Raw genomic sequence first — 21,122 nt, 5'->3', positions numbered from 1 at the left:
CAGATAACCATCGCTAAACCCAAGGAGCTCAGAGTCCAGTAGGGAAGACCTGGAGTGTCCCAGTTAGTAGCAAAATAAAAAGAGATTTCTTTCGGCTGAGAAAGCCAACCATCCTGGAGAGTAAAGGCAAACAGGGAGGGCAGGGAAAGGGGGAAGGGAAGGTAGGCCACCAAGTCTGGTAACCTGGACGACCCTTACTAAAGCACCACGCCAAGAAGCAAAGGACTGTGTTGGCTGGGCCATCACCACTTTCCACAGCAAGTCGGCTGAACTTAAAACCAAACAGGTGACTTGAAGGTGAAGGTCGATAATGGAAAGGACAGCCTCTTCCTTTCTCCCATGACCCGCATGGTCAGCCTCTCAGTCCTCTGAAAAAAATTATTTAGTTTTTTTTTTTTTATACAATCGGTTGTCCCTGTCCTTACATTTGAGCCACCTCCCTGGTCAGCAAAAGGAAGCATTTAAACTCTCAGATGAGAGATGTCGGTACACACACGGGGCAGCCCAGTACAGAAACGGTGGGGCTCCCTGCCAGTTTGGGTAACCTTGGGCTAGTCAACCTGTCTTCTGTGTACAATGTGTGTCTGATATTCCCTTCTCTTCAGTGATGAAAAGATGCCTACGAAGCGCAAAAGAAATATGAAAAGTGCTTATCAGGCATTCGATGTCAACCATCACCAGGGGAACGATACACACAAAGGCGTCACGGATTGACTGATTCAAAAACTTTCACCTTGGAAGCTGCACCTAAATTGTACACGAGGCTTTTCTAGAAGAACAGACACTGCTCAGAAGGCAACCAAGTGCTTCCCTCTGTGGCTGCCTCTGGTCAGGCTCCTTCGTGCTCCATCACACCAGCTGCTTGTAAGGAATGGGAGCAAGCGAGGACGGTTTCAGGAGTGGAGCAGAGGAGTGAGGGAAATCTCTCCACAAAGGGGGAGCCTTCCATATCACATGTCTTCGATACATCAGACTCATCAGCTCATCCTTGAAAGCTTCTGACATTCCTTCTCTGCTCCACAGAAAAGTTATTGTTTACTGGACTCTAGAAGCAATCCCCGTTCTTGCTTGTGGGTTACCAGCAAACATTTTTTATTATGCAGTCACTGTACCACATCCCAAGGACTAAATGAAACACTGCACACATCACCAGAACATTTTCAGATGACCCGGAATAATCCCAAGTCCTTGATCTGCAGCACTTATTATCGGAACACCGTGAATTCAACAAACTCTTTGGAAAAAACACACTTCACGTGTGTGTCCCTGAACATACACACAGTCTAAGCCAGTCGTCACATACTGGCTCCGTGAAGAGCCATTCAAATAAAAGTGATACTTTCGTTACTCGTGAAGAGTATTCAATCTACTTTAATTACATAGAAATACACAGTCATGAAAAGAGGCACCTAAAAAAAAAAAAACTGAAAGGATAAGCAATAAGACAAAAAATGATAAGCAAACTGTGGCTGCAATTTTTATGTCACATTTAGGACAGTGTTCTGTCTGGGTTTGGAGAGTGGTTTCATATGTCTGTGTAAGAAAAGGGGCTGCTGAACTCTTCCCACTAGAGTAGGATGAAATGAGCCACTTAGTAGCACTTCTGCCTGCAGCAAACAAGAAATAAGCCCATCAGAACAGTGGGGACATACCTTCTCTTTAAGAGAGGTATCAAGAAAAGTCACAGAGAGAATTGCTTTTTGTTTGTTTTCAGCCAAAAATTACAGCCCCGTAGTTGGTCCACATCTTCTTGATGTGGAATTTATTGCTATCAAACTATATACAATTTACTGATTTAATACCCTATTATTTAGTTACCTCTGTTTGTGTTATGAAGTGTCAAATTAGATTATCCATACCGTGCTCATTGTAGAATCTAACTTATACAGCAACAGAAACTAGTTTTGAAGTATCCAACTACCTTTAAGTTATCTACTGTGACCCTCCCCCTTCCCCCCACCACAGCCAGAGATATTCTGCTGCCTCCCGGGTATCTACAAACACAGAAGCCCCAAAGTGCCACTGGGCATTTTTGTGAGGCAAAAACAAAGAAACCCAACTCACTTTTTTAGTTCACATTATCTTTACACGAAAATCCACAAAAATCTCACCTGATGAGAAACACCAAAACCTGAGACTAATTATGAAAACTAGTAAGCAAATCTAATGAAATACTGTTTCTCTTCATCAGATCCTATTGGAAAAGCAGTGTTGAAACAGGAAAGGTTCCTCTAATTCCCCTGAGATGAGGAAAATAGGTTATTTGTTCATTGTTTCTGCAGTGTCCATGCAATGAGCCCATATTAAATGGGCCAAGCCGAACACAAACAAACTTCAGTGGCTTCAGCCTCTCACAGAAGCAGAACGCTTTTCCACCTGGGGACTGATGGAACAGTGAAATGAACAAAGTGCACAATAAATGCAGCCATGGGAAAAATAATTGGGGGAAATGGACAAATCACCCTGCCTCCTCACGGTGGCAAACTTTACAACTTTTTAGAAACAACAAACCACAGCACCACCAGCTCTATAGACACATACATATAGACATATACACACGACTACTTGGAAGCCAAGTACGGTGTTTGCAAACATCCACCATCCTGCATTTACAATACTGCAAAAACCGCCAGAAAGCCGGGAGGTTTCTACTCTTCGATATCCTCTGCACTGTCAAACAGGGAAGGTCACTTTGTCTGGTCACTTAGATAATTCTCTCTGTCCCTCTCGGCATCACAGGAGTTTTCTACTTTGGGATTATTCAACTTTCACATGCATGGGTGTAAAATAACCATTCGATAACTTATTTACCTCGGTTTAAAAAAGAGAGAATTTCATTGTGCAAATGCCCAGGAAAAGCTGACACTAGAACTGTCTCTCCGACAGCGGTTGCAAGTACAATCAGAGGAGGGGAAAAAATCCAGTCTGATCTGACCCAGGCAGTCCTTGGGAGGGGGGGGATTGCATCCCCAACAGGGGTTGAAGAACTTTTTTTTTTTCTCCTAAGGAGACCACCCCTCAGGAACAAAAGTTACATTTCAGTCACATGTCGGGAGCAGGAGTAGGAGCAGGGTGGTTTTTTTCTTTCTTTCTTTCTTTCTTTCTTTTCTCTTCTTTCTTTATTTTTTTTATTTTATTTATTTATTTTTTTTTTTTACAAAAAGCGCACTAAATACGGGGGTGTTTTACAGTTCCAAAGACCACTCGGGTTCCTCCTGGCCAATTGTGACGGGCACTTAATTGTCAAAAAGAAAGGGGATGGGGAGGGGAACAAGGAGCCGAGAGGGGGCTCGGCGGGGGGAGCAGCAAGGTTACACCAAAGGGTACAGCCGCCGCCGCAAGCTGCATCTCCTTCCCCGGCGCCCCCCAAATAATTCCCCGCGACCGGAGCAACTGCCACAGCCCCCTCGAAGGAGCCCAGCCCGAGTGCCCCGGCCGGTGCAGTTCAAGGTTTTCGAGCACAGAGAGGGAGGGGGAGAAGATCTTTACCTTAATGCTACACTGAGCAGGAGTCTCAGACATGTCTCACAGCGAGAGAGATCAGGAAGTTCTCAGTTTTTTTCCACTTTCCTTTCCTCTCCCCAACCCAGAAGCGCTCCACGGCCAGCCGGACGCGGTCATTTAAGAAGTTTCTTGCAGCATCTCTCCCGGCAGCCGCCCCGGGGGTCTGCGAGCGCGCGGGGCGGGGCGGGGCGGCCGGCGGAGTTGGGTGCGCGGGGCGGCGGGGGCGTGGGAGCCGGGCCCGGAGCGCGGCGGCGGGGTCTGCAGGTCGCGGCGCGGCGCGGCGACCCGGGGCGCAGCCCGGCCGGCCTCCCGCTCTCTCCTCCCACCCGCGGCCGGCGCCCCCGCCCCCTGCCCTCCCGCCGCTCTCCCTCGCTCTCTCGAATGTTTTCCTTCCTGGAAGAGAGAAACTGAAAGGCAGAACTGAGAAAGCTCTTTGCTCATTGATCTTGAGAGTTTCAGTGCAGAAACTGACGTGAATTCCCAGCACTGAGCTCTGCCTCTTAAAGGAGCCACCAGGAAATAAAAGCTCGGGTTACAGCCCGGCATCGGGGAAATAAAAGCCGGGCTGGGGGAGGGGCGGCGGCGGCGGAGGGAAGCCGGGGGAGCGGGGCCGCGCGAGGCCGCTGCCGCCGGCGGAGCGCGCGGCGCAGCGCCCCCCCCCCCGCGCCCGCCCCGCCACCAGCGGCGCGGCCCACGCGCGCCCGCCGCGAGCCCCTCCGCCGGCCGGGGAGTCGGGCTGTCCGGGCGCCGCCGAGCGATCGCCCGCTCTAGGGAGACACGTTGGAAAAAAACGTTACGCTGGGGCCCCAGAAACCACCAGACGGGTTTTCGTGAAACGCCTCCCACCGTCCCCGGCTCCGTCTCTTAGAGACACCGAAATGCAGCCGGGCTCTCCCCCCACCCCGTCCCCCCTCCTCCCGAGCGCAGAGGCGAGGAGAATCAGCATCTAGGAAGGGGCATTCCGGTCAGGACGCGGAACCCCGAGGAGGAAATAAAACAATAGCCTTTGTTCTGCTTCTCGACCGCTGCCTCTTTAAGAGAATCCACCAGGAAATGGGAGATCGGGTTACAGGCTGCACACGGGGAAATGTGGGAGAGAGCGAGCGCCCGAGCGCGACGCCGCCGCAGACAAAGCCGGGCGGCCGCGCCGCAGACGCGGGGGACGGCCGGCGTGGGGGGATTCCCCGCGCCGGTGGGCGCCCCGGGAAGTGCAGGCGCCGCGCGTGCCCGCGGGGGGGATGATGCGGCCGCCGCGGGCGCTGCCCCAGCCGAGCACGCGTGCTGGGGAAGGGAAGGCTGCGGGGCAGTTCTAGCAAAGGCGGTTGAGTTCCTTTTCCTGACAGCCTCCCCCCCTTCCTGCCGTTTCGAAATCCGCTGTCCATTTAAAGAAATAGCGGCCGCCACCAACCGAAAGAGGTGACTCAACTGCAAAGTTGACAGGACGTGTTCCTGAACATAATCCCCACTCCCAGGGACCGCGTCTCTGAAACCGTCATTGGCGGGTTGGAAGACCCTGGGATGCTGCCAGGGGAGGAATATTTGGCTGGAAAAACAACCGAGGGGAAGTAAAGGCCGGCGGGGCTGAGGGTTCTAGCCTTGAGTACATGTGGTCTGATCACTGTTATTTTTATTGTCATTCACAGTCTCTTAAAATGCTCTGAAGTGGCCGCTGCGAAACACTGAGAACATAGTTATGTTTTAAATTCTAAACCCCTCTGATACACACAGGGGTTTAGTGTGTGGATGTGTGTTATATCACAAATCTACAATTACATAGGTACAGAGATGTACCTAATGTGTGTATATCTACATGTAAAACAGGACGGATTTCCCAGATCACTACCCTACAGATTTTTTCCTACTCATTTATCTTCAACTCTCCACATTATAAAACGTGTTCAGATCTCTTCACGCACTCATCAGGAAATTCTGAACCAGAACTGATTAAAAGGGGTTAGAGTGAAAAAGAGTCCTATTGCTGGAAAGATGGGAATTATGGGGTTTTGTGAGCTTCCAGGGATCTTAACAGTTTTTGTCACCCGTAGTCCTCCTATCTTCCCCAAGAGACTGCATGTCCACACCGACTCCTCTGCCTTCGACCACCTGCCACCCACTTCTATCCTTCACACACACCCCCGACGCACCCCCCCCACAGCAATTATCTATCTGCCTTTGATCCCTCTACTAATGTTGCAGACATTGATTCTGATGTCCTATTGCTGGATTAAATCCTATAAACCTCTGTATCCCTTACTTATCAATAAGATTCTCGGCAATTCAGCTTCTGTAGAAGGGAGGGAATGGTAAAAGGTGGGTACCTATCTCATAAGATTCTTGTATTAAATGAGCAAATATATACAAAGTGCTTATTTCCTGAGTACTTGCTACATATAATACGTGCTCAGTGTTAGCTACAATTACTTAACCTCAAGACTAAGTTAACTCTCAGCTTCTATTTCTATCTCCTCTTTACCTTCTCCAAGTGACTCATAGAAGTAGTAATTTGAATTAGAAAGTATGTGATTCCAAAGCAAAACAACAGTTGTGGAAAACTGTGCATTTAGACCAGAGGCTGGCAATCTCTTTCTGTAATGGGCCAGATACAAAATATTTTAAAGTTTGTGTGCAAAGAGGCAAAACTGAAGACATTATGCAGATACTTCTATAACAAGACAGAAATTATCCTCATTATTGACAAAAGGTATAGTAATAATGGTAATCAATTCTAATAAAGAAAGGAATGGGATTCCTTTGGGAGGGGGAATAATATTTTACTTAGTTGAAACCAATTCAGAGTAAGGGTTCTCTATCATCAAAACTAATTGTTTATATCTTTATCTGTTTTTCTGTTAATGCTGATCTGTAATGAAATTTTGCATATTTCATTTTTGAAAATATTTTTTCACCCCATAGGTGCTGACAAATAACCCATGAGCATATGGTTTTACTTAAGTGTATTCGTTGCTTAGAAGGCATTTATACAATTCTATTAAAATTCTATTAAGTTCTCTTGATACTTCCCCTCTGCATGCAATTACATTGCAGGTTAATCACTTTCAATGGAAAATTAGGTGGAAATGCTCAGTTGCACAGTTAAGTGGATTTTAAGTATGGAAATTTCCTTTTCACTTGCATCATAATCCACAAACCACTACTTCGGAAAAATGTAACTGCTGAAAATTTGTGTTGGAATGGAGATCTTGCTTCTTGTTTTAACTTTTGATGGCATGGGAAGTTTACAAAGCAGCTTGAGATTATTTGTGATTGCAACAGTGTTAGTCATGTCAAAATGATCTAACTGCAGTATATACTTTACACGTAGCTCTGTTTTGCCTTGTGGTTTTAGGTTGAATTAATGAAAAACATCGAGTCTGTAGCCAAAGCTAATTTCCAAAGACATTCAGTGTTCAGTAATCATGGTTGGGGGAAGTTTTCACTTATTCATTCCCACTTGTCAATTGTTTCTCTATTCCGTTTCCTGAATCTTTGGTAAATTGGATAATTTTTTCATATTCCATTAAAATTCCTACATTGTCTTTGTAGCTTTTCTTCTGTATGTTAGATATAGCGGTCCTCTAGAAGTTACAGTTTGTCTCTTTAGTTATACAACCTATCTTCAAATAATACTACTCTATTTTAAGAATATATAAGAAACTTACAACAGCCTAATTCCATTTATCCCTCTCCCATATTTATGATATTGGCATATATTTTACTTCTGAATATAATGAAGGTACTGAAATATGTCTTTTTTATTTGTCCAGGTATTTGTCCTTTCTGATAACTTTTTATTTCTTCCTGCAGCTATGGCTTCATTTTTCTCTGGCCTCGAGAACTTTCGGCATTTCCTGCAATACTGTCTGTTGGTGATGCAGTCTCTCAGCTTTTGTCTATGTGAGGATGTCTTTATTTCACATTCACTTTTGAAGGATAATTTTCAGTGTATATAAAATTTTAGTTTGACAGATTCTTTTTCCGTTTGGCACTTTAAATACATGATTCTATCTCTGTCTCCATTATTTTTTTATTAAAAGTCATTTGTAGTTCATATTTTAACTCCCTGTGTACAGTATCTTTTTTTCTCCAGCTGCTTTTAAGGTCTCTCTAAATTTGGCTTTCAAAATTCTAACTGTGATGTGCCTAAGTGTGGTTTCCTTTGCATTTATTCTTCTTGCTGTTGGTTGCAATTCTAGCTTGGGAAAAGTCTCTTCTGTTACCTCTCTGAATATTGTTTCTGCCCATTCTCTCTCTCCTCTCCTTTTATTACTCCAGTAGTACAAATATTAGACCACATTATGTTGCTCCATAGATCTAAAATACTCTGTTTTGTTTTACTTTTTTTCCTCCTTATCTTTCAATTTGGATACCTTCCTTCTATTTATCTCTTTTTAAATTTCTTTCCTCTGTATTGTCCACCTCTTAAGCCAGCCCATCTAACTAATTCTTTGTGATATTGTATTTTTTATTTTTAGCATTTCCATTTTTTATACTCTCCATTACTTTTCTGAAGTTGCCCATATCTTCATACATGGCTTCTTCCTTTAGGTCCTGTAGCATTTTTGTCAAACTGTGATAATTCTAAAATCTGGACTATTTCTTGGTTAACTTGATGTTTTCCTTTCTTTTATTTTAAGATTTTTATTTATTTATTTGAGAGAGAGAGCTCAAGTGGTGGGGGAAGGGGGAGTGAAGCACAGAGGAAGAGAGAGAAGACTCCCCACTGAGCAGGGAGCCCCATGTGGGGCTCCATCCCAGGACCCTGGATCACAGTTGACTGAGCCTCCAAGTCACCCCATTGTTTTCCTTTCTTGACCATGGGTTACATTTTCTGGGTTTTTTATGTGCCTTGATATTGTTTATATGAGCAAATATTGTTTTAGAGCTCTTATTCTCAGCTTTTCTGCTCTGCTTGATGTCTTCCTGAGCTTTAAGCCTTGGAGGGCGATCTCAGTTCTCCCCTGCTCCCACTCTCAGTCTTTCTTAGCCGACTGCCTGGAGGGCCAGGGGTCTTCTCTCAGCCCTTTTACCCCTCGATAAGACTTTCTTAGTTGAAAACCCAGTGTATCTCTGATCATTTCTCCCAGGTTTCTGCATGGCCCTTGTTTGTTGTGGTCCCACCTGTTTGTGACTATCACAGAAAGAACTGTGAGGTAGTATAGTTTCTTCTGTGCCTCTGGCTCTTCTGGGTTCTAACCTATGCACTGTCCATACACTGCCATCAAAATTTGCTAAAAGTTAGGCTGATTTCTCCTTACCGTCATAGACAGTGAGTTACTCTTCCCTCCACTTCAGTCAGGGGTGAGAACACTGCATCTCTTTTCTCTCATCTGATGGATTGTCATCTTCTAAAATTTAGTTCACTTAGGTTTATTTGTCCTCTCATTTCTCTGATTTAAAAAAAAAACTAGAATTATGTAGATTATTTGGTCTGTATTGGGTGTAGGGAGTAAATTATGGCCTCTTGTGACTTTCTATGTACAAACTTGAAGAGAAGCCCAAATGAATCTTTATTCTCCAAAAGAATGATGGGGAGGGTCAAGACCAGGGAAGAACATTAAGAATATATGGAAGTGGATGTGTTTAATTTAGAAAACAAAGCCATTATCCTAATACGATTTTTTAAACAAAAACTGAAAATGACATTTTATTTTTTTAAAGATTTTATTTATTTATTTGACAGAGAGAGATCACAATGAGGCAGAGAGAGAGAGAGAGAGAGAAGGAAGCAGGCTCCCCGCCGAGCAGAGAGCCCGATGTGGGGCTCGGTCCCAGGACCCTGAGATCATGACCTGAGCCAAAGGCAGAGGCTTAACCACTGAGCCACCCAGGCCCCCAAAAAATGACATTTTAAAGAATACAAACTACAATAAGAAATATCATCCATCTGTCTCTAAAAACTAGAATTCCTTGACCTAATGGACATACTTCTTTAAGAGGCATTTGTTACAACTGGTGGGGTGGGAAAGAAGAAGACAAATGTTCATACTTATGCAAATAAGACATAGATTTTGAAATCTTGAGAATCACTTTCCTGAACTACTGTTTCCTTTATTATATCAGTCAGGGTGCAATCAGAGAAGCAGAATCATGTGGATATGTGTGTGTGTGCACTGTATTTTTTATATATGTGTATGTATGTATATATATATATATATATATATATATATATATATATAGTGATCCTTCTTGCATGCTGACTAATATAGTAAAGGAAATATATATATGGCAGGCAGTGGGGAAGAGCAGATGGGTGTAAAGTGGGTGAAATTAAGAACAAGCTAGAATTCAAAAACATGATCCCATGGAGGATGGACTGATACCCATGTCATTGCCTCTGACCTTGATGGCCTGGGTGTCCAAACAAGTTGGGGTCCTTTGTCATGGAACTAAACACATACATACATGCACACACACACACACACACACACACACACACACACACATGCATACCTGGCCTAAGAGTTGCAAAAAATTAAGGAGGACCTTGGCAAAGGTTGATCAGTCACAGGCTCAGCTGCTGCCCCCCACCAATGAGGTGATAAATGACATGTGGGAGCCTCAAAATATCTACTGCTTCATTTTCACCCTACAAATCACACTCTCTCGCAGACCACCCTAATGAAAACATACAGAGAAGTGAATTCTGGGGATATAGATAAACCTAGCCACGTGCTCATGTTACAGCCTCACTGCCTGTAACAGCTTTCCGGGAGCCCCCTCTGACAGTTATATTCTGGAATTTTTCAGTACTCTGTCACATCTTTTCCCATTTAACCTTCAAACTATTCTCTTCCATATGCCTTCCCTCTGTGGTTTTCTGATCTTTCCTATTAATACCACAATATTATCAAGCTCTAACTTAACGAACCTCAAAATAATTTTCGACGTGCTGCTCTCTTTTATATCATGTAATTGCATATTGCCAAATCTCTCTGTTTCCATACAGAGTCTCCTCTATCTTTCCAGTCCTATTCCCAGAAGAAGTGACTCTTCAGTTTGGATTATTGCCACTTCTCTTTTCCCACCATCAAACTTCTACGGTTCATCAATAATCTCCTGAATTTTTTATGTCTGCTCAAATCTCTTCCTCCATTACAGTTGTTTCCCCTTATCTGCAGGGGATACATTCCAAGATGCCCAGTGGATGCGTAAAACCACAGATAGCATTGACCCCTACTATGCTACGTTTTATTTTTGTATATACATACATGCCTATGATGAAGTTTAATGTATAAACTAGGCATGGTAAGAGATTAACAACAACTAATAATAAACTAGAACAATTATAGTAACATACTGTAATGAAAGTTAAGTAAACACAGTCTTTCTCAAAATATCTTCCTGTCCTATCCTCATCCTTCTTCTTGTGATGATGTGAGATGATAAAATGCCAACATAATGAGATGGGATGAAGTGAGTGACATAGGCATTGTGAATTCGCATGAGGCTACCACTGACCTTCTGATGAAATGTCAGAAACCAGATCATCTGCTTCCGGACCACAGTTGACAGAGGGTGACTACAACCATAAAAAGCAAAACCATGGATGGGGGGGCTACTGTATTCCCATTTCTATCTTTATGTCTTGTCCTGTATTACTCACATTTCTACCCACACATGTAACTATTTGTTTTCTGTCAAGTAGTACCTGAAATTCACTTCTTTCATAAATCAATGTCACACTATATAAGCAAAAGGTATCTGAAAGGTAAAGAGTTGGGATGCTGGAGTGCATGTATTACATGAGAACTGTTCACCCATCCCCTCATTATGACCCAGGAGGGTTCAGAAGACACTCCCTTCATCAAGCTTTAAAAAACACATTGATGAAGCAAACACCGTCATCCGAGTACAGTTTTGTATTGTCATTCTCTACAAGCCTTGAATGCTATCATTAAACCAGGATCCCTGAATTCACTGGGGGTGCTGGGATACTGGAGTGATGGGTGCCAAGTGATATGACCTAACGATCTTAATGACCAGAGATAAGGGAAGCATGGTTGCAATAATGGACAGAGCTAAAGGGGTCATCAGAATAGTTTGATCTTTGGCATTGGCTAATTTATTGTGATCTTCCTAGGATTAAAATATATAAACACCCTATAGTGTCTTACTTGATTTGTATATATCAAAAAACTCAAGTTCGGGGGAAAGAAATCTGTCTTGAATCCCTGAACAGATAGCCCTGGATCTGACTCCCAGGCTTGATTCAGTCTGGATCAAGTAGATGCAGAGCCCCTTAAATTAAGACAAGGCAAGTCTCTTTGAGGAGGAATCCTGCTACACTGTAAACCTCCCACCCACCTTTCCCCAAAGACACTTGTGGCAACTTACTAGTATTATCGTATGTTAGGGGAGGGAAAATAACCAGAATTTGGGGTATTACTGTTTACTGGCTCTGAATTATCTCTGATTGCTGGAATCCCAAATATCACTGTAGTGTGAGAGTCCGTGAAGGGCCTAAGAAGTCAGGGAATAAGTGGAATTTGGGCTTAAGCCCAACTCCTAGTGGACCTGGTGAAACCCACCCCCAAACCATGAGTATTTTCCCAGTTCTGAAATGCAGAGTTGCAATTTACACATTCGGCAAATGACAGAATCCCCACATTGTTCAAACCCCAAATTATGGAGTGAGGGCTTTCTGTCCCTAAACTACTTTCTGTCCCTAAAACTACTTTTACTTGCCCAAATAGTAAACCAAAGGCAATACAGCGTTCTCAGAACCGTGCGACCACAAAGGCTTTCAAGAATGGACTTGTGGTGGTTTCTTCTACATTCCCATTTATTTCATCTGTTTGGCCTGTAAAGAAAAGCTAGATTTAGGGGAATGATGAGAGATTATAGTACACTTAATCAGGTCATAATTCCAATCACATCTGCTTTTCCAAATGAAGTTTCCATATTGGAGCAAACCAATACAATTCTTGGTACTTAGTATGCCACTCTTGATCTCATTAATACTTTTTCTCTTATCTCTCCTAATAAAGACTACAAAAAGCAGTTTGCTTCCACTGGTGGGGCTAGCAATGCATTTCACTGTCCTATTTCAGGCTTTCATCAACTCAACAGCCCTCTATCATCACCCAGTCTGAAAATATCTTTATCGGCTCTCCATTCCATAAAATATCATCTTGGTCCCTTATACCAATGATAGCACATTGATTGGACCTGACGAGCAGGAAGTAGCAAGCATCTTATGAGTAAGAAATAAATTTCATGGAAGTTTGGGGACCTTCCACCTTAGTGATTGCCTCCTCTGTTCTGGGGCATGGTCCGGATATCTCTTCCAAGGTAAAGAATAAATTGCCATACTTAGCCCTTCCTACTTCAAAGACAAAAAGACATTTAGTGAGTTTCCAGTTTTCGATAGTGCCCAGTGAGAGAAGGCGCTGTGAGAGGTCCAAGCTGTGCACCAAACCCTCTGGCACTTGAGCCCTCCGATCCAGAAGACCACTGATACTTGAAACGTCTGTGACAGATGGAGGTATTGTATGGAGCCCTGGCAGGATCATTGGTGAATTACAGCACAGACCTGTAGGATTTGAAGCAACACTATGCCATCTTCTAAAAATGACTGTTGTCCTTTGAAGAAACAGCTTCTGGTTTGCTACTGGACCCTGGGAGCGACTGAATACTTGACATTGGACTATCAAGTTGTCATGGAACCCCGACAGCTCATTTTGAAAGAGGCATTGTTTGACCCACTAAACCATTACACTGGGCACATGCAGCAGCACCGGGGCATGAGTAGAAGTAATGTATGTAAGACCAGGCTCAAGCGGGTCCTGAAGGTACAGGTAAGTTGCATGAGTAACTGGCTCAGATTCCCATGGTTCTTAGCCCTATTAACTGTCTCCTCTGTCTCCATCCACACCTCTGGCCTCCTGGGAATTTCTCTGGGTCCCACTATTCTGAGGAAGACAAAATTCAGGCCTGGTTACAGATGGGCTTTCAGGGTACACTAGCAACACCCAAAAGTGGACACCTGTTGCACCACCACCAGATCAAGAGAGGTCCTAATGACATTGGTTATGGAAAATCCTCCCCGGGGTCTGAAGTGGGTATAGATTTGCCTTTCCTGCCTGCAATGCTTCTGGCAAAATCATCTTCTGTGAACCACAAAATGTCTCATTCATCCTCATGACATTCCTTTCTGAACAGAAAAGTGATTTTATACCAGATGAATGATAGCAATGGGCTCAAGCTCATAGAATTCACTGGGCTTATCATGTTCTCCATCATTTTGAAGCAGTTGGCCTGATAGGTTTGGGGAATGGCCTTTTGAAGACTCAGTTGTGGTGCCAGATGGATGACAACACTTTTCAGGGCAAGAATAATGTTTTACAGGATGCAATATATGCACTGAGTAAGTAACCACCATATGGTGCTTTTTATCACAGTTCCAAGAATTAAGGGATGGAAATGGGATTGTTCTTCTTATTAATAACTCTAATGGTCCACTAACAAAAACTGTGCTTCCCATTCCCTCAACTTTGTGTACTGTTGGTTTAGAGGTCTTAGTCCCAAAGGAAGGGTGCTTTCAGTAGGGATACAAAAATGACTCCAGCAAACTCGAAGCCAAGACTGGCCATTCAGGCTTTCTCATGACACTGAACCAACCATTGAAAAAAAAAAGTGGCTTACTATATTAGTTACTTGGTTGATCCTGCTCCTCAGGGGGAAATTGGGTGGCTACTACATGATGGGGGCAGTATGAAGAGGGACACCTCTTCATACTCCTGTGTGCTATGAAGAGAGTCGACAGAAAGCCACAACAGCCCAATACAGCAGGACTGCAAATGATACACATCCTTCGGGAGTGAAGGTTTGGGTCACCCTCAAAGAAAGCCGACTGCTCACTGAGAGCAGAAAATACTAACTGGGTACAAAGGAGGTTGTAAATAGCAGCCATGACCATGTGAGCAACTGCGGATATGAGGATTGCAGTATTATGGGTATATTTTTTCATCGATATGAATATAGTCATACCTGTCTGTAGGTATGCATACACACCACTTTTTTCTTTTCTTCTCTCCCATTCTTCTACTATATAACACAATATACTGACTTTGTACATTACTATGTAAGTTACAAGATACCAAAGAAGGAGTGCAATCCAGCTATAAGACAAATGGACATCATCCGAAGATGGATCTCATTTTTGTGTATTCTTTGGGAAAGATCAGCACCTTGTCAGCTGTGTGAGGGGTAGTTAAATCTTCTTTAAGTGGAAGCATGATTTTGCTAATTTCTTCATTTGGAAGCAGTTAAAAGAAGATGTATAGCTATTCTAAATTGCACTGTTTTCCAGAATTCCCTTTCTGTCGTGGCTCTGAGTTAGTGTTGGCTGAAAGAAGAGCCTACATGAAACCTGGGAGGTAGAAGTGAAGTAGTAAAGACTGCTTTCAGAAGTTTGTTGCAGTCAGATATGGTGATGGATAGATGCGTAATTCCCTGCCGATTCCAAGCTTGTCCTCACTGTCCTGAAATTCCATGAGCAGTGCACAGACACCACAAGTTTCCATAGACCTCCTGAAGAGTTCCCTTTGAGTGGCCTCACTTGGGCATCTGAACAGGATTGACCTCTTAGGTTTCCCCAAAAGTTTCGACTTGTCCACCTACGCCATTGTTTATAGTTCATTGACTATTGACGGTATGGTCCATGCAGGAAGGACATGATAAATGCGTGATTTTTTTTCTTTTTGTTTACCAATGAATAATTCTCTGTTATCTTCCCAAAGTGACCTCTTAGCTTTTTCCCCAAGTATCTAAACTCATGGATTTGAACATATTTGATCTGTTTTTATGCATTGCAATCAGTGAACTTAGTGATGTTCAAATTGTCCATCTTCGGCCATCTATCGAGTTCTGATATATCATATTTTCATTATCACTTACTACAAAGTATTCTAAAACTCCGATACTATTTCTACAAAGTATTCTAAAACTCTGATACTATTTCTCCTTTGACCTATGCATTATTTAAAAGTATGGTTTCCGTGCTTGCTTCGGCAGCACATATACTAAAATTGGAACGATACAGGGAAGATTAGCATGGCCCTTGTGAAGGGTGACACGCAAATTCATGAAGCATTCCATATTTTAAATTAAAAAAATAAATAGATAGATAAATATATAAATGTATGGTTTCCTTTTAAATATTCAAGAATGCAAAATTTTTTACTAATTTTAACTTATTTCTAATTGACAGCTTATTTAGTTGCATCGTGCTTCAAAGATTACTGTCATTTGAAACCAATATTTTGAAATTTGTTGTCTTATGTGTCCATGTATAGAGATCTACAAACTTATTCTATAAAAGACCAGATAGTAGATATCTTAACCTTTGTGAGCTGTATTTTTTCTCCATCTTATCAATTTTTACTTTATATAATTTGCTATTTTATTAGCTACACATAAGTTTAGAATTTTTATGTTTTCTTCTTGAATTGAGCTTTTAAAAAACTATTATGAATCTCTCCCTTTATACTTAATAATTTTTAGTCTTTTTTTTTTTTAAGATTTTTTTTTTTAAAGATTTTATTTATTTATTTGACAGAGAGAGATTACAAGTAGGCATAGAGGCAGGCAGAGAGAGAGAGGAGGAAGCAGGCTCCCTGCTGAGCAGAGAGCCCGATGCGGGACTCGATCCCAGGACCCTGAGATCATGACCTGAGCCGAAGGCAGCGGCTTAACCCACTGAGCCACCCAGGCGCCCAATAATTTTTAGTCTGATAAAAATAGAGCCACATAAGCTTTCTTTTGGTTCATGGTTGCCTGTTACATCCTTCTTTATCTTTTTATTTTCAAGCTTTACTTGTTTTCCTATTTTTGGTGATTCTCTTAAGCATTGAATAATTAGGTTAAAAAAATTCTTTCTGGCATTATTTACTTTTTTTTACTTAGAAGCATACTTGATTTGTATATTGGGATTACAGATTTATCTGAATTTGTTTATACCATGTCATTTTAAATGTCTACCTCTCCCACTTTTTCTGTTTCTTTTTTTTTTTTCTCTTTTTACAGCAGACACAGTAACCATCAGTAAATATTCCATATGCTGTCCTATCTAAACACTTGCGTTTAGGGGAGGCAACATGAACAATCTGGAGCCATAGAAATGAAAGTGGCGAGGCGCCTGGGTGGCTCAATGGATTAAAGCCTCTGCCTTCAGCTCAGGTCATGATCCCAGCATCCTGGGATCGAGCCCCACATCTGGCTCTCTGTCCTCCTCTCTCTCTCTGCCTGCCTCTCTGCCTGCTTGTGAGCTCTGTCTGTCAAATAAATAAATAAAATCTAAAAAAAAAAAAAAAAAAAAAAAGCTTCTGGGAAAAAAAAAAAGAAAGAAATGAAAGAGGCATATGCCATTTCTGGTCCGAAGCTGGGAAGGGTGGGTTTGGGTTCTCCACACCTTCTTTTATCCAGTTGCAACAGCTTACGACATGCTGGAGGGCAAGACCTTCGTCAGTCAAGTTCTTTAGTGACAGTGCAGAGCAGATTCCCCCAACTGCCTGCATTGGTGTGCAGCGAGAGTGAGAGGGAAGCTTGGTTTGTGTTACATCTGTGAGATGGTGAAGTTTATTGATCATCATAGCATAAAATAGCCCACTGTAACCAATATGTTATCTTAAAATCTTTGGAATGATTAAGTCGGTTTTTTCCCCCTTTTTCATTCCCCTTGGTTAGTATTTGGTCTGTTTTTATTTATTTTGTGTTTAGTGTGTTTGTATGGGGGGGGTGTTGTATGTATAGATTTCCATTACTGTTTGGGAGCCTAGCATAGCGCTGAAAGTATGTTTTCTTCTGGTCCTGTTGTTTTATTTGTACACCCAGATCCTTCAGAGTGTCTAGAGCTCATGCTGCTGCAAGGAGAATCACTTCTCCTTTTTCTTGCAAAAATACAGGTGCCCAGCACCAGTCTCCAGGAACACACACCAGGTTTAGCAAACCTGCTGTTGTTGGCCAGATGTGTTTCTGAATTCAAATACTTTGGATCTAGAAAAGTAATAGAGTGCCCCCTCTGAATTAAATATTTAAATAAATCAGCTGCCAAACATATGAGTATTCAGAGAATAGGGTAATTACAGAAAATCAAATAGCCTCTAGTGCTTCACATCAGTTTCTGCCACCAAATGGGTTATGTAAAAATTCATTTTCCAAGTTTTCTGGATTATGAATAAGGGAATCTTGACCTTTGTCTCTTTAAATAAGCTACAAAGTAATTAACTAACTTACTGGTTTATTGGTGATATTCTAGTTCTGAGAATCAGTTCTGGCCACTTTCTTGACATTAGTGTTTTCCAAGGCTCATTAGCCACAATGCATTTCATATTGTCCTTTTTTTTTTTTTTAAGATTTATTTATTTATTTTAGAGGGTGGGGAGGGGCAGAAAGAGGGAGGGGGAGAGAAACCTAAGCAGACTCCATAATGAGCACGGAACCTGACACAGGGCTTGATCTCATGACACTGAGATCATGACCTGAGCCAAAATCAAGAGTTGGACCCTTAACCAACTGTGCCACCCAGGCACCCCATTTTATTGTCTTTTATTAGCAATATCAAAATCACCACATGGAAGCCATTTCCTGGTGACCCCATTTCAGCATAATTTTTACTGATTATAAATTTAAATTTTAGATACAGAATTTTAAGGATATTTATTACATCATCATGCTTTCATACCAGACCAGCTGAAATAGTGAAAAGATCTGGAAGCCACAGTGTATAAAGGATACTTGAAGAAACTAAGTACGTTACAGGGTTGAAAATCATGGAGACTGTCAGGTATATTAAGAACTTTTAGAATATTCAACAGAACTTTAGAAGCCTCTTATCCTGACATTCCACCCAATAAAGAATCCTGTCCTGAAGTCACCCCAGTAGTTAACCACTGCTGTCTTCTGGAACAACTTCCGTCTTCTACTTTTTAAGGCATGCCTCCACATTATTTAATTGCTAAACTAATAGGTAGCTTTCCCTTATACTGAGAAGTTTCTTCCTCTTACCCATACCCCATCCAGGACAAACACACACACACACACACACACACACACACACAAACACTTTGTTTTCTCCAGGATAACTATACCCAGTTCCTTCAAACCTTGAAAGAACAGAAATGTTCAAATTGCAAGTTTCACAATTGAAATCCAGAAGTGGAGGGGACAAAATGATAGTGTCAAACTCACAGTAAGAAAGAATTTTCTGAGGGGCACCTGAGTGGCTCAGTCAGTTAAGCATCTGCTTTCAGCTTGGGTCATGATCCCGGGTCCTGAGATTCTGCCCTGCGTCAAGAGGGCGCTCAACGCAGGTGGGGGGTGGCCCGCTTTTCCTTCTCCCTCTGCCCCTCTCCCCCAATACTCATGCTCTCATTCTCAAATAAATAAATAAGATCTTAAAAAGAAAGAAAGAAAGAATTTTCTGACTTAAGTTTTTCAGTAATGAAGCATACTCCTTTCCAGTGTGGGCAACATCTCATTTTAGCAGACATCTAGCAGAATAGTGGACCATTTGATCTGAAGAACTTTCTGCTGTGAGAGAAAGGCATGCAGACCTCCGAGATTGTCCCCACTTCCAAAACTGCTTCAATCTTTGATTCTAAAAGGTTGGGAAATGATGAAACAAAACTTCTTTTCCAGTTCTCTCTTCCTCCTCTAATGAATCATTAACCTCACATTAAATCATCCTTCCTAAGAAAAGTTCTGAGTTTGTTATACCCAGCTGTCTTTTAGTCAGTGTGAACTTCTTAAAAGGCAATTTTTACAAAATTTCCAGTGGAGATGCCAAATATTGATTTGTGGTTGCCAGATAGAATGTGTGTCCTGTTCTAATCTGTAGTGAAGTATGTTTCATAAAGCCAAGTTGGATTCCAAAGAACATTTTTTTGTATTTTGAGTTGGTATAGACATGACAGTATGGCTTTATTGAGGTTGACTCTTTTCTCATGTGATACATTAGGGTTTTGTTGTCAAAAATACTGTTGGCAATTTAAAAATAAAAAAGCTTTAAAAACAAAAATCCTGCTAGAAAAGGCAGATATACTCTAAGAGACTTAAAATTGCACAGAAATATATTACAAAGGGCAAAAGCTTCTATACACAAATCTCACTATACACCAAATAAAATTCTATAGAAGCCTTATTATATGACCTGATCTGGATTGGGTATTGGTTAACAATTGATTAATTGCAAAAACTGCTTAAAATAGCACACACATTCCAGAAGCCTGTATTTTACCTTAAAAGATGTAAATACTGTACATGTGTTTTGCTATAGGGCCAAAGTTTTAGATTTTGAAAACTTTCATTACCTTTTTGTTTTTAAACATGGGTCTATGGATTACAGTGGCACATCTTTCTTTCGTAAACTACACCCATAATTCCTGGTTTATGATTCTTGCTCGAGTTTCTTTAAAGTGAATCAAGGACTTCAGATCACATACAAAGTAATTCAGTGCAGAATCCTAGACTTTGCATTTTTCTTTTTCAACCTTTTATATTTGCCTCCCCACAACCAAATCAACAGCTATTTCAAGTACTCAACCCCTTTCTAGGCTTTGCATATCCCGAACTTGGTATTCACAGAAACCACAACTCTTTCTCTTTTTACACAGTGTCATCATTTTGTTCAATATTTAATTAATTTAGATCATTAAAACAACAAGTACAATGGGTAGAAACCAGTCAGGGAACAAATAGGAGTGCTTGATATACATAGAACCTAACTGGAGGGAGAAGATGTGCCCAGAGCACACTAGAGAGTGTCTACCAATGGCTGGTATGGCTGTGCTATGGGCACGTGGTGTGCTCTGGGCACTAAAACGTGTCCACATGTTTTATGGAAGGAATGAGAAGCATGGGCTAGCCTAGAGAGCATGTAAAGAAGCGTTTCTTTCTTTTCTTTTTTTTTTTAAAGAAGTGTTTCTTTAAGAAAGCTACTGTAGTGTCAAATGTGCCCAAAAATACAATGCAGGGGTTACTGGCATGATCATGGCTAGCTCTACGGTACCTTTGCGTGAGTTAGAAAAAGGCACTCCCCCAACGCAGGGTTTAATGAGGGAAGTATAGGCTAAATTTCAGCCTCCATTCACCCCTCTGCATGGTGACACTTGGGTGAGCCTTTTGTGTAGGGTACGACCTATATAACCAACAGCCCTGGCTCCTGGGACAGAAGATGCATTACAGCTGGGGGAAGGGAGATGGGCTGATCTGTACGCATGCATGAAAAAGATGGGGCAGAGAAGTAGGAAGAATGAGAGAGAGCTGACTTAGAAGGTAGGAAGACTTCAGTCCTGGGAGAGATGTTGTGACAACTAATAAGACTGTCTTGCCTAGCCAACCTGCATATTGTTTTACTTGTGGGAGAAAATTCTTTTAGCAGAAAGGCAAGTATAGTCTCTACTCATTTTACCATGGGTTTCAGGATTGCTCTCAGCTCCACCCACCAGCTACTCCACCAGCCCTGCTACTCCACCAGCTCTGCTACTCCACCTCCCCTGCTACTTTACTTGCCCTGCTATTCTACTTCTTCTACCACCACTGCTCCAAATTGCCTTAAGTAGGTTGCTAAGAAGATCACTAAGTCTATGGACTTTCAGAATTCTCCTTACTGACCTTGG

At 42.1% G+C, this 21,122-nt stretch overlaps 1 protein-coding gene and 1 non-coding gene across 4 annotated transcripts in view; one reads left to right on the top strand and one right to left on the bottom strand.

Annotated features, from left to right (window-relative positions):
• Positions 1–3,703, bottom strand: part of ETV6 (ETS variant transcription factor 6) — a 236,665-nt gene extending 232,962 nt beyond the window's left edge. For 2 of the 3 annotated variants that reach the window (XM_044228360.1, XM_044228361.1), the window contains exon 1: positions 3,490–3,703. In XM_044228360.1, the coding sequence (XP_044084295.1) occupies positions 3,490–3,522 (33 nt within the window). In that variant the 5' untranslated portion in view covers positions 3,523–3,703. The remainder of the gene's footprint in view (positions 1–3,489) is intronic. The other variant, XM_044228364.1, reaches the window with a different exon arrangement.
• Positions 3,704–15,503: 11,800 nt separating this feature from the next.
• Positions 15,504–15,609, top strand: LOC122892786. The gene has a single exon (XR_006381473.1). It is a non-coding gene; the product is annotated as a U6 spliceosomal RNA (small nuclear RNA).
• Positions 15,610–21,122: the final 5,513 nt, after the last annotated feature.

Source organism: Neovison vison, chromosome 12, assembly GCF_020171115.1.
Source record: "Neovison vison isolate M4711 chromosome 12, ASM_NN_V1, whole genome shotgun sequence".
NCBI lineage: Eukaryota > Metazoa > Chordata > Mammalia > Carnivora > Mustelidae > Neogale > Neogale vison.
The sequence above is the reverse complement of the archived record's forward strand: the minus strand, read 5'-3'. Positions and strand labels throughout refer to the sequence as shown.